Here is a 16,862-nt window from a genome sequence, read left to right as displayed (position 1 = left end):
TTCATACTAATGACGGAATCCATGGAATTCCATTCTGCATTTCACACAGTACGGAATTCTCGGCAGCGATCAAGATAAACTTTACGAGTTCTTCGGATTTTATTACTGACGGCTAACGATTTGACATTTAGACATTGCTTTAAGTATGAAGCATTGAAACGCTCTACCAAATTGGATTCATATTGTGCCTGTTGCTATAAGAAAATTAAAGCGCTGCCAATTTCCACATTTTCTGAGCAGGAGGTAAACTTAAATATTTGAACAGCGGCCCTGCACCCTCGCAGTGGTGCTTGTGAAGGATTTTGGCAGCGGTTATGGCAGGTTAATGAAATCTGGGCTTTGCCGGAAAGCCTTTATCTCAAACAGGCAAATCTCGCATGGATACACACACATACACAATCGGAAAAACTCAATGTGCTTGTGCAAGGTTCAACACTCCTCCACAGTCAATTACTTTATTCTTATTAATAATGTTTTTTCTTTAAAAAATCTTTTCAATATACAACACCATTTTAGACGAGACAATTCTGCTTACAACTAAATTCAGATCAGTTATGGGTCATTCAGAACCTAGACGAGCAGACGGAGACGGAAACGAGACGGAGAGAGGAGAAAGACGACAACAGAGAAATGGAGGGACATATCAGGAGAAGAGAGTCAAAGAACTACAATTATTCATACGATTTCACAAGAAAAGCAAAAAAATTAAGTCATTTTCCCAAATAAAAAAAAAGGAAAAGCATAAAAAATCCATAAGACAGAAACCGAAGGTTGACCAGCACGCGTTACGTCCCATTGCTTGCTCATTCATGCAGAACAGTGTTCTGGGAAGGACGAGGCCTTCTCACTTTAGTTTATTCTTCTTTAATCCATCAATGAAAATGAACGAAAACAAAAGATAGATACAGAGTTCGTTTGCCCAGTGGGCGGAGCTGGGGCAGCAGTCACTCTGTACGTGGGGACCGGGCTCTACGCCCACCTTCACAAGCTCTTCTGTATGGCAGTCGCTCCCTCCATCTTGTCCCCTCCTCCGCAGAGAGGGAGAAAGAGAACCGATTCAGTTTGTGTGTTGGGGCAGCCCTCAAAATGACAGATGAGGGGAGAAATCAAATGGGCAGATGGAGAAAGGAGGGTAAAGGGGAGGGGTGATGGTGGCGTTCCTCGACCTTTGATCCTGGCACACTTCCACAGAGACTGGGTCACCCGAACAGTCCCCACACGCACTCACACACACGCCGCACGCCACCAGGGCTTCCCTGCTATACAGATCACAAATGCAATTTAGAGTTGTATGTAACCAATAATACTGATGAACAGATCTAATGTGAGTTTAGTACTCACTTAAGCCAATGAAATTGTAATTTAAAGCAGAACAAAGCTAAAAAGAATAAGCCTATTAAAAGTGTACTTATCCAGGTCTGGAAAGCGAATTTCCTAAACTTCCCACGGTCATGAAAAACCCTAAAATTACATACATGTGTCAATAAAGTCCATGCTAGCACGGCTTCCCTGCTATCTGGATATGTAGGTATACGTGCGGGACGGCGACCGTCCTTCCGACTGTCCGTTGGTCGACACATTGAGGAAGTCCCAGATAAGGATAGTGTCATCGTGGGAACTGCTGATGATCTGGAACTCGTCAAACTGAAGCCGGAACACTCGGCCAGAATGTTCCTAGAAGGAGATACACAGGAACCGACAGAGACGGTTATTGAGATTGATCCTTAATATCATAATAGTAGAGCCATCAATATCAATCACGGAGCGGATGACGATGCAAATCTGTCAATCTGGCACGATATAAATGCGTGACTCACGCGATGCGAAGCTGAATAACAGCTTGGAGACTGGTAGGTGTAGTGTGAGTGGGTGTGTGTATTAGGCAAGCAACAGAGGATACAATTAGATTGGCATTAAGCATCATTTTATTTGATAAAATTTTACCTAATGGACATAAAAATGTAGTATGACTGTTACTATATGCTATATACTAGTTTTGAATATGTTAACAGCTGATATTGGCATTTATTGTGGCATTTGCAATACTGATAATTACTAGCCAACCAGAGCCTTTTGTCAAAAGGTTAATAAATTTGTGACCCCGTCTTTGAGATCTATAATCTAAGTATGAGATTAAGAGCATCAAAGTTTGATTTAATCATTGACCTTATTCTGGCAAATGGGTGATTCTCGCAAAATTAGATTTATGAGGTGTCTTGAAACATTTTGATAAAAGTAAATGCAAATTAAGAGTATCAAAATAAGAAGCATACAGTTACAAACATCTCTTCATGTACATGTTATGAACATCTCTTCATTATATTATAATTAAAAAAATCTAAAAAATAAAAAGCTTCAGTGCTTGTTATACTATAAACATTTACAGTACAGAAACATGTGCTATTTGGTGATCATTGGTAAATGTAATAATAAGGAATAAAAATGTGTCCAAAACCAATTTTCTCATCCTCTTCAATCATTGTTTAGGCGCTCAAGGAACTAACATTTAAAAAAATAGTTTTAAGGGACATAATTGACTGTGACACTCAAGATGGCTACCATGTAAGCAGTTCTTATTTTTTCTCTCCAGATAAAAGTTGAAAGTTTGTTTGTCATAGTACCTAGACAACTTTTTAGTTCTCATTCTCGAAACATGAGTTTGTAAATGCATATATGTTGTGGCAATGATACATTTTGATAATGATAATCTAAAAAATTGAAATAATTCAATAGGAAATTTTTTACTGTAAAAATAATGCTTATAGTAAGTTCATACCTTAATCTTATGTTAAAAAAAAATAAAATAAAAAAATTCTGATGCTGGGACACCTCCTACATCTAGACTTCGTGAGAATCACCCAAATACATGATGTGAAGTGTGCGCAGCGAACAAGAGTATGTTTGATTATCATTTCTGTCCAGTTCACTGCTTTCACCGAGTTTAACCACTGCCGTCATCATTTTTAGTTTTGGGTATTTCATGTCATAATAAATTGTTGATTTGAGAACTCACCACAAGTGTACGCAGACAGAGAGTGCTGGCCGGTGCTCGTGGATCAAGAGCAGCCTGCAGGTCCCATACTTTAATTTTACTGCCCACACAAAAACGACACATTACAAAACATAACCACCATAAAGCATGCATCAGCCAAAATCCCCCTCTCTATACATCTCTTCTGTTGTAAAGCAGTCTTTATACATAATCTACAGATAATCTGATTCAATTGTGGGATTAAATGTGACTGCTCCCTCGGCTGTAAGGGTATTGTGCACCGCTCAAGTATTAAGTTAGATTATAACAAAAAGCACAGCGAATACAACTTCGCAATTAAAAATGAGAATAGAGATTATTTACCAGCCATAATAGCTCAGATTTAATCCTAAACTGCACAGCAGTGAGTGCAAGAACAATTTACTTATAGGTTTATTTTAAAGTTACAGTATCAATAACCACACTTAAACGTACCCATCATATGCTCCGCTTACGATCCGCTTGTTATCGAAGCGAATGCAGCGAACAAGCTCCTCATGCCCTTCCAAAACTCGCAAACACGCTCCACACTCAATATCCCACAATCTGATAGAAAATAATGTCATGTTTTGATGTCAGACCAAAGACATTGACTATTAACACCACCTGTTGTTTAGCTTCTGTGTATTCATACACACCTGATGGTGTTGTCCGACGAACCACTGACCACCAGTCTGTCCCTATACTGCAGGCAGGCGATTCCTCGCTTGTGACCATTCAACGTCCGAACAAACTCGCAGGTGCTCGTACTCCACACCTGCAGAAAACAAACACACATTTGTATGACACAACCGATCAGTGGGATTAAATAGGTAAACATACTTATTTACAGGAAAGTGAATCTGCAAGCGTATTTTCAAATTAAAGCAGTGTGTGAATATCCGTCCTTATGTAAAAACACCTCTACACACACACACACCAGTCGTACTGCCCTGTCTCATTATTTGGGGAATGTTTTAAGAGGGTGGGGTCTGCAAAATGACTTGGCACATCTCCCAGGGCGATGGGTGGGTTGGGGCTGTCTGTTCCTGGAATCCTGACTGCCCACAAATCCAGCATCTGGAAGAGAGAGGCCGCAGAAACGAAGGGCAAACGCGATCCTTTACAAATGCAGTCTAGAGCAAATTCAGCTGTTGGTGGACTGCTGCCCTCTTCTGGCAGCTTCTGGCATTGCACAGGTCAAGTAGATACCAAAATATTAACCTTGATCAGGCCGTTTAATCTAGCAGATGAAGCAGACAACTGGCTGACTAACTTTAATTTCCTAGTCTTGAGGTAGTGGTACAACATTTACATCGTACAAGGTTGAAACACAGATTTGTGAGGCTTGTGACACTGAATAGACAAAAACCTTTATGGTTCGATCCCCCGAAGCAGACACAATGTACTTGTCATCAAAATCGACAACGTTGACGGCAGCTCGGTGGCCGACGAGTACGCGACGAAGGCTTATGTCCGTGGGAGAAGCCATGTCCCACACGGCGATCGAACGATCCTTCGAGCAGGTCACCATTAGCCCGTTACAGAACCGCAGGTGTAGCACGGCCTCGTTGTGATGTATCAGAGTGTTCAGAACCTCCCCCGAGTTCACGTCCCACACTCTGACAAAAGAGACAGAAAGGCGAGTCAGAGCTGAATTCATCGAAAGGGGGTGGGGGAACAGGGACAAGAGAACAGAGGACTTATAGAGAGCAAGTATGTGATAGAAATCTGACCTGACAGTGGAATCAGAGGAACCGGTAACAATGACTCTCTCATCGTATTGCAAACACAGCACGGATCCCGTGTGCCCCGTCAGGATCTTCAGGCACTCCAAACTCTGTTTATCCCATATCTGAAATCAAACAACAAATGACATCTTTTCACAAGAGCAACAAAGGCATTTCATATGAGCCCTATATAAACAGGAATACTAGACCTATCACTTCTGGGTTGATGTACAAGGAGGAGAATGATATAAGATTATGATATTTTACAATTCCCACACTGATTTTGGAATGGAAGCAAGCATAGGAAAATGTATAATAGGGGTCTTAAACGACACCTTATCAATAGCGTTGTAAGTAGATGTTAGCGGCATCTAGTGGTGAGATTGTGAATTGCAACAAACGGCTACATCCAAAGCTCACGCATATGTTTCAAAATGCATAGAGAAGCTACAATAGCCACAAGACAAACATGTCATGTCCGAGATAACGTAGTGACAGAATACAGGCTCAATACAGCAGTTTGTCTGCTAAGGGCTACTGTAAAAACATAATGGCGACTTCCATGTAAGGCGACTCGCGGTGCATGTAGATAAAAACGGCTCATTCTAAGCTAATAAAACAATAGAGTTCATTATGTAAGGTCTTCATACATGACTGATAATGTAGTTATGCATGCATTTGTGTCAAGAGATCTTTCTAAAAGTTATGCAATGCATAGAGATGCATAAAGATTAATCGCGATTAATCTATAAGCAGAATAAATGTTTTTGTCAACTGTATATAATAACTTTGTATAAATAAATGCACACACATGCATGTATAATTTAAGAAATGTTTACATGTGTATATACACATTTGTATATTTATGTATCATTTATATTGTATAAATATAAATATTTAATTAAAATTATACATGCATGTGTGCATATTTATATATACACACACATATATGATGTAAACAAAAACAACTTTTATTCTGCTATAGATTAATCACGATTAATCGTTATGCATCCCTACGACCAAAAATAAGTGAACTAGGGATGTCTCAAAACCACTTTTTCCATTTCCGATACAATTCCTATACCAGAATTGCACACACACACACGCACACACGTTAAACATGTATATTGCTTTCTGCTACATCTAGTATAATTTTACATGTAAAAACCAATAATTAAAATTGTTTACAAGTTACAAGAACATTACTAATTATTAATCATGGCTGTGTTTAGGAGAACATATAATGGGTACGTTTAATCAAATAAGTATGCGAAATAATTTTCACAGTAAAAAGGCTTTAGTGTGCAGATGGTCATTTTGGGAATTATACGCTTGACCTGATCTTTTATGCACATCCTGGGTGCAGAACTGAGGCACCCAAATCATCCTGTATGCTACGATTATGTGCTTCATGGGCATATTAGAATTTCGGATCGGGACATCCCTAAAGTGAACATGTAAGGTTTGTGCAGAACATCAAGATGAGCCTCTTAATTTGCAAGCAAGCAGATTCAGTATGAATGTCATAAGCAAATTTACAGTAATTCCTATTTTAGAACCATGACTTTGTAATATTTGTAGCAGGAATGCATGGTTATACCGATAGTCCATCACTGGTTAAAGGGATAGTTCATCTAAAAATGAAAATAATGTCATTAATGACTCACCCTCATGTCGTTCCAAACTTGTAAGACCTCCGTTCATCTTCAGAACACAGTTTAAGATGTTTTAGATTTAGTCCGAGAGCTTTGCTGACCCTTCATTGAAAATCTACGTGCTGTTGTAATGCGCATGAGTTAGACTACAGTCACGTTCGACGCGGATGACGTGTTATCTGGTGCGCCCCAGCTGTTTTGGGGTTTGTACACCCGGGCTTCGTTACAGACTGAGGGAGACACACGCTGTAAGTTTGAAAAAAAACAACAACTTCGCAAACATGTCTGTGGATAACATGTCATCCACGTCACTGCAGTCACGTGACTTTAGTCTCGCGCATGCGCTTCACAACAGACGCGGAAGAGAAGACAAAGCCGAATAAAGTCGTAATTTTTGCTATTTTTGGACCAAAATGTATTTTGGATGCTTCAACACATTCTAACTGACCCATTGATGTCACAATGTCACATGTACTTTGATGATGTTTTTATTGCCTTTCTAGACTATCAGATTTTCAATGAAGGGTCAACAAGCTCTTGGACTAAATCTAAAACATCTTAAACTGTGTTCCGAAAATGAACGGAGATCTTACAAGTTTGGAAAGACATGAGTGTAGGTCAGTAATGACATTATTTTCTTTTTTGGGTGAACTATCCCTTTAATAAGGACAAAATTAATAGCCTAATAACCCCTAAGTCAAAGTATAAGTGAAACTTGTCTTAGCAGACACCGCAAATAAAAACAAAACTCCCAAACGCTGCTATACCGATAAGATCACCAACACCATACATCCGTGTGACTGCTAATAAAAACTAATGCAAGATAAAAATCTCTCCTGCAAGATGACAATGACACCGTGAACAAAACAAATCAGCTACTCTGCTTCATACCATTTCATTTCCTCTCAAGAGTTTCAGTATTATTGCATAAGTGAAAGATTTCAAGTCTGTAAAGCCAAAACTCACAGCATGTGGTCGTTTCGGTTTACAGAACTTCAAATGCATCACTTCATCTTAAATTTAGAATCTGAAACCCTTTGTGGGTGAATTGTCGTGTTACTCCAATACAGTGGTTCTTAAACGTTTGGGGCACGCCCCATCTCAAACCAAATCTGAATTTAACATATTAAATGTTACAATGTGGTGATGTTGGTTTGTAGCCTTTTGAATTTATGATAAATTAATGTACTTTAAAAATTGTAAAAAAAAATGGATCCAACCTGGCACCATCTCAAACCCCAACCCCAAGTTTGAGAACCACTCTAATATTCTAATACAACATTTTAGGTACAAAAAAGTACCAGGATTAAACATTTTAGGATTACAAGCGCTTAACGTCACATGTGGTCTACCACTTGAACAGCATGGAAAAACATCACAAGTGTGAGGTGGAATCAGATCGTGTGGTTTCCACCAGTGACGGCCTAAATCGAGTCACTAGCCTCGCACCAGATTCATAAGAAAACCACAGAGCACATCACACCTTGATTGAGTTATCTCGCAGGCCGCTGATGATCTTCTCATCGTCGTACTGCAGACAATAAACTCCCTTGCTGTTCTCCGACCTGCACTGGATCCTCTGCAGGTTGTGCCGTCCACATCTCCAGTTCGCCTCGATGGTCTGAGAACGACAGTGGAGAGCAAATGATGACCATTTAGCTTACGCATCACTTCAGTAACAGGCTGTAACTGATTTTGCTAAGTTTTTCATTAAAGATGAATGCTTAAGTGATCATTAACATTAACAGAGAGCTTTGCATTTTATTACTGCATAAAAAAATGTACATTAAAATAGCTGATGACTGCGCACTCCCATTATTCAGGAGCAGCTATAAAAACACAGAGCAGTGGACTACAAGAACCATGCCAAGTTAACAAATGTTACTAACTTCTTTGGCTTATAACCATTGGCTCATGTGTGGCATGAACAGCTAAGGGGTATCATATTGTTAAAAATTGGTTTGATAGATGCTAGAGTCAATATATATTAAAAATATTCACTTATATAAAAAAGACCCACAAATATAAAATGTAAGATTTGACATCCTGAAAATTTTCTCATAACAGTGTGAATTGGTCAAATAAAAAAGAAACAAAGAAATGATGGCTGCTGTGCCCACCTCAATGTCCTGAATAATTTTCGGATAAAGAGAGCGATAGTACGAGTTGGGAGGAACTTCTGTCGTTCGATTCTTAAACAAATATTTTTCCCTGTGAAGGAAACAAATAAATAACCCGGTTAACCATTGCAAACAAACATCTGCTTGAGGTATTATTAAATACTGACAAGTCACAATTCAAAGCAAACTTTAAAATGTTGCAGACAGGTTTAAAGTGTCTGTCTGCAAGAGAATAACACTGTGCAGACATAATGATGAGTTTGCCGTTAAACCCCCATGTTTAAATTAAGGGGTTCCCGTGATGTAAACACGAGTGACTCACCACTGGTGTCTCTCTGAAAGGCCCTTCCACAGCGGGTCTGTCCGAACCATACGCTCGATCAGCTTCTTCCACAACATGCCTTCAGAAATCACACGCTGCCATTCCTTGCACACCAGCTCAGCCGAACACAGCGAGCGTGCATCCAGAAAAGACAAGATGTTCTCCGCTATGTGATCCAGACCCTGAGCTGAAATACAAAAAGAGATTTTGCTACCAACATGTAGGGCTGTATGGTCCATAAAACAGAATTAGGGGCCGATCACACCAAACGCGTTTATGGCAGTTGCAGGTGCGTTTTTTTTATGATTTTCTATGAGCAGAGAGCGTTATGCGTGCCGTTTATGCCGCCGGATGCAGCACACGCTTTTGAAGGAGCGCAGAGGGCTAAAAAAGCACCCAACGTCATCCGTCTCTTTCCATTGTCCAATCGAAAAAGGGGAGAGGCGGGCCTTATGTTGTGGTTACAACCGTTTTGCAGTTGCTTGAAAGAACTGGACTCCACTCGCTCACTCTCTCCTGTGTGTTTGTGCACGTCTCGCCCTCAAACAAGGTCAGAGCAAGTGCCCTCTTTTAAAAGTTTCTGCTAGTATGGCAGTTAAGAGCAAAAGAGCGCTCACGCTTCAATATTTGATTGAAAAGCAAGCTGACTTGCGTTTCCAAGCATTCAAAGCGTGTTTGGTGTTATTAGCCCCTTAGACCGCATGTATGCGTTACCTGGTAGTGCCGTGATGAAGTCCCTTTGGAGCATGGGTTTGAGGTAGGAGTTTATGTGGCCGTGTTGGTAATGGCACATGCGTGAGATCAGGTGTTCCACAAACTCCACCTGGTCGGTCTCAGACCACTGATCGAAAAGCTGAATGCACACGTCCTTTTCCTTCTCGTAATTTCCCTCCGACGGCCGCTTCCTGGAGCCCGTCAGCGGTCCATTCACCTGAGGACAGAGATAGGTAGACTGGGAGGATTGTATGAGAAAAACAAATAAATAGATATGTTAGGCATGGTAAGACAAAAAAAATGTCCATCTGTCCTGGAAAGGATCAAATGCATAAAGCATAAAAACGTAGCATTTGTTGGCAGGCATGTTTGTTTAGCCGAGTGCATAACGGCAGGTGCTCTACATGCAGTTTGTGGCTCACAAACTATGGAGCTGTTTATACCTGGTATTAAGATGCATTTTGGTCGATCGGATTACAAGTGGACAAGAGGGACACATTCACGGTTATCCCTTTTGTCCATTTTGGACCGCTTGTCCGAATGGGTGGTCTGTGGTCGAGTCCCTCTGCTTTCGTTTAAATGTGAAATGACGGGTTTTAATAGACACAAATAATATTATGTCAGAGTCTGATGCTTGCGTTGTTGGTAAACATGCTACACAGAGTTTTGTACATGTAAGAGCTTTCTCTGATATTTCAGCGCAATTGATAAAATAAGTTAAAATAAGCAATTTTCACACACTCAAAAAATGAAACAACGACACTTCAGTTTTGTTAATAAAAGCATAAACACGACACTGAACACTGTGGGCTCGCGCTAGAAGTGATGTCCGATGGAAAAATATTGTGCTCGGTACATCACATTAGATCAATAAGCGGAGAGTAGGCGTCTCTAGTGGCTGCTCGAACACATTGCGTCACGTAAACCGTAAACACGTCAGACGCATATTGTCGTGTCAGAGCGATATCAAAGCCATAGAAAGAGTGCAGATAATCCAGAAAACGAAAGAACGCTGAAGGACGCACAGATCAAATTTGAACAGGTGTGATACACAATATGGACAGTGAATTTGTCAAAGATGTAAACAACACTGGTCCAGAAGCACTTCCTGTTTCAGTTTTTTAACACTAGATAAACGTTGGGATAAAATACAACCAACAGAACATATTGAACTGAATCAAAAAGTTAAACAAACATCTTAAAGATAAAGATATATGAGAAATAATAAAAAACAGTCACAAACTGAAACAGGAAGTGTTTCTGGACCAGTAGTGTTTACATCCTTTGAAATGGTCTACAAGATGGCGTAAGTTTGAACATTCAGGGCTCTCAAAAAATATTAAGCCACACTTAAAATGTAGGAATGTCACAGTATTACATAATAACACCCAACCAACAGACAAGAACATTTCGCATTTCACAAAGATCTTTAAATTGCAAACTAAAAGAAACATTGTTCAGATTTAAGTAGAACATGTCCATACGTTTCAATAACCTATATGTTGTTACTATGTAGTAAACAGGGGTGGTTAGTTGGTTAAAAGCAACTAAATAAATAGGACAAAAAAGTTAGGTCAGTTGAGAGTAGGGGTGGGACGGTTCTCAGTAAAAATCCCAATCGTGCGGTTCACCTCCCTCGGGTCGGTACGTATATAATCTGCAGTTCATCAACACATCTATAATGTTTGTTTTTTTATAATAAATGCGATGCTCCGCTATGCCCTGCATGACTGTACTGTAGATACAGAGTGCCTGAGTCTCACGTTCATCACCGTTACAGTTAGGGATGGGCACGAGTACTCGATTGCTCGAGTACTTGAACGTGGCATTGATGATCGATCACAAAAACGCTGATCATGTGGGTTTATTTATTTATTTGTGGTTATGGCAGCATTTGGATGTCTGGTTAGCATTACAAGCGGCTGTGGTAAAAAAAGACTGGGTGCGCTTGTTTGACGTTGTGCTGAGCTTCACAGACCGGCGTATGACATCACATCAGTAACGTTACCATGCATGATTGATTCAAAAACAAAAAAGATAAAGAAACGAACACACCTCACGTCACTGAGGCACTATGGTTTAAGGATGCCGTGATTTTGGGATTCACTCCGGTAGGACGAAAATACAGTCAGATGTAAAATGTACAGCGCCATCACAAATACCATCTAATCTTTAAACATCACATGTCAAGAGATACCAGAAAGCCATACGAGCATTAACATTACATCTTGAGAACAGGTGAGTGGATGACACGACACAGCTAATCGCTAAAATGATAGCAAAAGCTGCTTAATGTTATGAAGCTTGTGCTTTGGCTTGACCCGTTTCAAAGCGCGCTGTTATTGTGCACATCCACAACAGGAGTTCTATCAAGTACATAACTTAGTTGAAGTCTTGCATTTTGTGCAGATAAATGCACGTTGTATAATACATTTATGTTGTATATAAGGCTTAATTTTACCAAAGAGTATAGAAGCAAAAGAGGGGAAACTCAATAGAACGTTCCATTGCAACAACAGCGCCCAGCAGCAGCAGCAATCATTTAGCACTTGTTACAGCTTATTTTCAGATAATTAGACAAGTCTTCCACTTTTATATAGGCTAATTTTACAAACATACCGACATAAACTCATCCACACATACTATTTTGGCTCCATATACATACACATAAACACACATATAAATCTGAATTGCTCGCAATAGATTAAGTAAAAAAAAAAACAGTTTTAGGATAACAGACAGAGCAATGCATCATGCATAAGATTATCATGTTTGTGGCGGGATATAGGGGATTAATATGTACAAAATATATTTCATACCTAGTGGAGTTGGTAACTAATAATAATAGTCAATGTGTAAAGTAGCATAAAATAGAATTACATAAAGCAAGAAAAAACTACCTCAAATGTGTATATTTAATGATTGGATTTCACAACTGATAACAACAACAACACAACACATACATACAAGACAATACAGCATTTCGTGTAGGTGAAGCAGGTGAACAAAGTTTCAATTTAAGAAACTTACTATTGCGCTTCTGATTTGGCTGTGAGATTCGCTGAGAATAAATTGAGAATGAATTGAGAATGAATTGGCTGTGAGAATTTTCATTCCAAAATGGCGGCCGCGCTACTGAAGCACCACTCGTGACTGTTGCCAAAAACGAATGAGAGTTTCCCCTCTTGTGCTTCTATACTCTTTGATATTATGTAGAGCGCGTCGGCAAAGAAGCGCATCAGTTTGTGTTTATTAACCCTTTAGTTTCACTTCATGCAGCTTTTCCTGTTAGAGGTTTCTGTTAAGAACATTTAATTAATTAATAATCTAGTATGTGTTCATTTTTTTCTGTCATAGTTTCTTCAAAATTAGGTTTTATTTGAGTGTTTTTAATAAAAATATTTTCATTTTCACCATGATGTATACGCCCCGCCCCCAGTTAATCGAGTACTCGTTTTTCAAACCTATGGATTAATCAAAATGAAAAAATGACAAATGCACATCCCTAGTTACAGTAAAGTAGAGCAGTTTAACTGTACTGTAAGGCAATCACTTGATGAGACTGCATATGACAAACCATTAATCATCATATAATTTTACTGTCTGGCTGCACGCAGCAACAATGGTCAAAATGGGAAAAAACTGTAACTGTAGGCATTGCTCAGCGCAAGTTTCGCAGGGTACGACAATACGTTACACTTTTGACGAGTCCGGGCATGAGAATACTGAAGCGCAGGTAATCCCGAAACCATTTAAACAGCCACTCCACACAATGCTAATTCAGACGGACACATATATTTTACAATAATACTAGCAGACGAGCAAAATGTTATTTCCAAACTATTGCAGCCTTTCTGCTATAGACGATGCAGTTTAAAACTCTTGCACAGCACCTTTTTGTATATGTACTTTGGCAGCAGTTATACCAGAGATCTGTGATCAAAATCGCACCAAAACTGAGAACGAACTGACAAACGCACAACAACCCACAAAGACTCCAATCTTGACATTTCGACTTCCATGGCAGCAGATTATTTTGGATTGTCAAATGGAAAGCTCTGTGTTACAAGCATTGCAGTTTGAAATGCACTTTGTTTTCGCTTGTGAAATAATAATTCAAATACATCTGATGGGAAGTGTCGTCACAATTTTTTTTTTTTTGATTTGGCAGTAGAATGTGTATCTGAACATTGCTAGTACCGATACCATGACCATAAAACCGCAATACGAACAGAACAGTGTAAACCGTCACACCCCTAGTTGAGAAAAGATCTAGCATCAATGTTTGATTGTATCAGATTACATCTACAGTTACTACCTCTGACATTGAAATTGGACAAAAAGAGATTAATCCGGCAAACTATATAATAAAGGGCTGTGAAATATGACACAGATAAGCTCACAGTCTATATATCAAGCATCATTGTCTTTCACCCACGAAAAGTCCTCGGTAGTCCATGGAAAAGCCAAACAATGGCCGGCTATTGTTTAATCTATTACTTTAACAAACTTTGACGTGTATGTCCAAGGTACGTCTCGTCCACCTCACCTTAAACACTGCGGTGATCTTTTGGGAGCGATCTGCAGTCTGCGAGTCCATGACAGAGGTGTTCTGCAAAAGAAATCGCACCGTTATTTCTTTCGATACACTCGAAACCAATCAAACTAATCAAATGATCCAACCAAACAAAAAAATGACACAATAGAAAATGGATCAAGTGGTATTTATTGAAGTAAGAAAACCATTCGTGTTTCTTATGCTCACGTATGTCATTTGATCATGGAGCACTGTTTGCTGACAAGCTGACCAAGAGCCTAGGATCTGTATATGGTAAACACATAAACAGATTCTTCATCAGTGTTTGGTATAGATGGGGATCAGGAAGGTTGTGTAGGGGTTTTGATAACAGCTGTTCCCTAGCCAAGGCCACGGTGTGGATACCCTTACACCCCAAAGCAGGCACAACGGAGATAATGCCATCCATATCACCGCTCTTAATATCCACGTGCACCTGCTTTAATCCATAATAACGATTCTTATTATGAATATCAGTCAAATTCTGCAAACTTAAGACGCATTCGGGACTAAATAAAGCTGATGACACATACAACTCAAACAATGACAATGTAGGGTTTCATTTGAAGTCATTGTGCACCTGCTTTAATCCATAAATCATATTCTTATTATGAATATCAGTCAAATTCCATAAACTTAAAACATACGCCTTCGAGACTAAACAAAGCTGATGACACATACAACTCCAGCAATGACAATGTAGGGTTTCATTTGCAGTCATCTGTATCAAAAAGAGAAAGGTAAATATATAAATGTACACGTTTGTTATCAACCAAAAGGCATTTATCCATCATCCTCATGTTTTACATTATAAATGGACAAAATTAAAGAGTATTCACTCCTACCCGTTTCATTGTAACCATGGCAACAAGAAGCAAATCCATTCTTCACAAGTGATTCTGTTATTGTATTGACTACCATATTGATCGATTCAGACCTTATATGAATGCATTATTGAACGAATAATACGAAGTTTAATTTAAAATAAAACGTACTGTTTTATATATCTAAAACGATATCAATTATATAATATTATACTGCCAAATGTATTTAAAAACTATGGTGATGATAGTTAATGAAAAGATAAACGAAACACACAGAAGTGACCAAATGCTGCACGTGAAACCAATAAGAGGAACAATGTTTTCCTCAGGAAAGAGTTTTATTTGGATTGTCTTTTTTTAAAGTGTAAACTGGTGTCTGGTAAAGTTACACACAGTTATACTTTAAGAAACCAAAGCACTAAGTTCTTATTAGGAAATAATAGCCATTCGTGTTTTTTTGCGAGGTAACGTTAATGATTTGTATGGTTAACGTTAGCCACCTAGCTGCTAGATGTCGTTGTTGATTTTCAACCGTGAATAGTTACATATTTTATAATCAAAGTGGCCACTATAATATAAATAAACACGTATCCATTCGTTGTACTTATAATAGTTAACAAAAATTGTTTTATGTCATCTTCTTTGGCTCGGAAACGTCACCTTAAATTGACAGCGCGAGCGGTTACTTCCTATTACGCAGCTTTAAACCCGAGTTATAATATGTCCTACTATTAAAACAATGAGTCTTCCTACGTACGAAATTATACTTTTGAACACTAAATGTCACTGTTAAGACTATAGAACCTGTATATGAAACACAACCTTCCTTTATGTGTCAATTTTACGCAGGGTTGAGTGGCGCAGAGGCGCCGCAGTAAAGCTCAAGTCACCGGCTAAAGTCGTTGAGACTCCGACTCACCACGATGCCGCGGTAGCGTCGCTCCCTACATAGTTCACTACATATCCTCAACCTTTAACGTGAACGGTTATTTGTCTTGTTTACAAACCCCGCGGCCGTTCAATCAAATGAAAGGCAAGCGGGAGAAGACAAACAAACGAGCAAGAGAGCCAAAGAACCAGCGATCCAGAAGTAGGGCCCTCCCTGTCAGGCAAGCCAGCCATTTCTCTCGCTCTCTCTCTCCTTCCTCGCCCCTCCTTCCCCCTGCTAACTCAATCGATCCTTACACTCTTCGCAGGCGGGTTATCTTCAAAATGGCCGCCCCGATAAACGGCCATATCGATGTATAATTTCTAAAGTATCGAAGACGGACCGAACCGTATTTTACAAAGTATATCCGAGTACTCACCATCAGCTCTAAGGTTTTGTCCTCCATCTCCGGCTCCATGTTTGTTCCCCGAAACTCGCAGCGAAAATGGAAACCCCGCCCTGCGACACACGCGCGTCAGAGACGGAGGAGGAGAAAGAATCCGTGAATCGACGTTTCCGATTGGCCGTCAAATAACCAAACTTGACCAAATGGGCGTTGTCCGCGTCGTGATTGGCTAATTTCTGCTGCTAAGGTACAAAGCGGGGACAGCTACGCTACGTCATAATCGAAGGGATATAATCCGTGAAACTACATTCGTGGTTGGTCGGCGAATGACAAAAAGGGTTTTGTGCGGTTCTGAACAGAACGGCTATTGGCTAATCTCTGGTGCTAGGGTAAAGAATGGGGGTTATCCCCAATGAATCACATTTTTGCTGAGATTGGCGGATAAAAGTGATGTTAGCAGGTGATAGCGATACCTGCAGTAAAAATAATTAAAAAAACTCCTACACCAACAATATACTGTCATGGGTAATAAATGCACTAGGAATATCTAATGCATCGTTTATACTAAGCTTTTAAAAATGGGCGTTATTATTTACGTCTTTATCTCCCATAGAATATTGTAAAATAAACAAATACT

At 39.5% G+C, this 16,862-nt stretch overlaps 1 protein-coding gene across 12 annotated transcripts; it reads right to left on the bottom strand.

Moving 5' to 3' along the window:
• Window positions 1–441: 441 nt before the first annotated feature.
• On the bottom strand, window positions 442–16,406 carry fbxw11b (F-box and WD repeat domain containing 11b). Of its 12 annotated transcripts, none has more exons than XM_073874144.1 (14): window positions 16,259–16,361; window positions 14,317–14,373; window positions 14,101–14,163; window positions 9,552–9,789; window positions 8,838–9,024; window positions 8,516–8,606; window positions 7,879–8,016; window positions 4,747–4,865; window positions 4,383–4,632; window positions 3,670–3,788; window positions 3,467–3,577; window positions 3,014–3,092; window positions 1,517–1,674; window positions 442–1,263 (listed from the first exon to the last, which is right to left on the bottom strand). In XM_073874144.1, exons 1-14 carry the CDS (start codon window positions 16,295–16,297, stop codon window positions 1,260–1,262), a joined length of 1,653 nt encoding a protein of 550 aa, XP_073730245.1. In that variant the 5' UTR covers window positions 16,298–16,361; the 3' UTR covers window positions 442–1,259. The 12 variants fall into 12 exon arrangements, with proteins under 12 accessions (XP_073730245.1, XP_073730246.1, XP_073730249.1 ...); XM_073874145.1 differs by having other exon boundaries at window positions 9,552–9,768; XM_073874148.1 differs by lacking the exon at window positions 16,259–16,361 and adding an exon at window positions 15,871–16,100.
• Between the last annotated feature and the right edge of the window lie 456 nt (window positions 16,407–16,862).

The sequence above is a fragment of the Misgurnus anguillicaudatus genome, chromosome 12 (genome assembly GCF_027580225.2).
Source record: "Misgurnus anguillicaudatus chromosome 12, ASM2758022v2, whole genome shotgun sequence".
NCBI lineage: Eukaryota > Metazoa > Chordata > Actinopteri > Cypriniformes > Cobitidae > Misgurnus > Misgurnus anguillicaudatus.
The sequence above is the reverse complement of the archived record's forward strand: the minus strand, read 5'-3'. Positions and strand labels throughout refer to the sequence as shown.

Excerpts from the sequence above, each read along its gene's own strand:
- fbxw11b (XM_055208676.2), bottom strand. The coding sequence starts at position 16,187 with ATGGCCGTTTATCGGGGCGGCCATTTTGAAGATAACCCGCCTGCGAAG. Across the intron at positions 14,374-16,136 it reads ATAACCCGCCTGCGAAGAGT|ATCCTAGGCTCTTGGTCAGC; the intron begins GTAAGGATCGAT and ends TACCATATACAG. Across the intron at positions 8,607-8,837 it reads CTTTCAGAGAGACACCAGTG|GGAAAAATATTTGTTTAAGA; the intron begins GTGAGTCACTCG and ends TTTCCTTCACAG.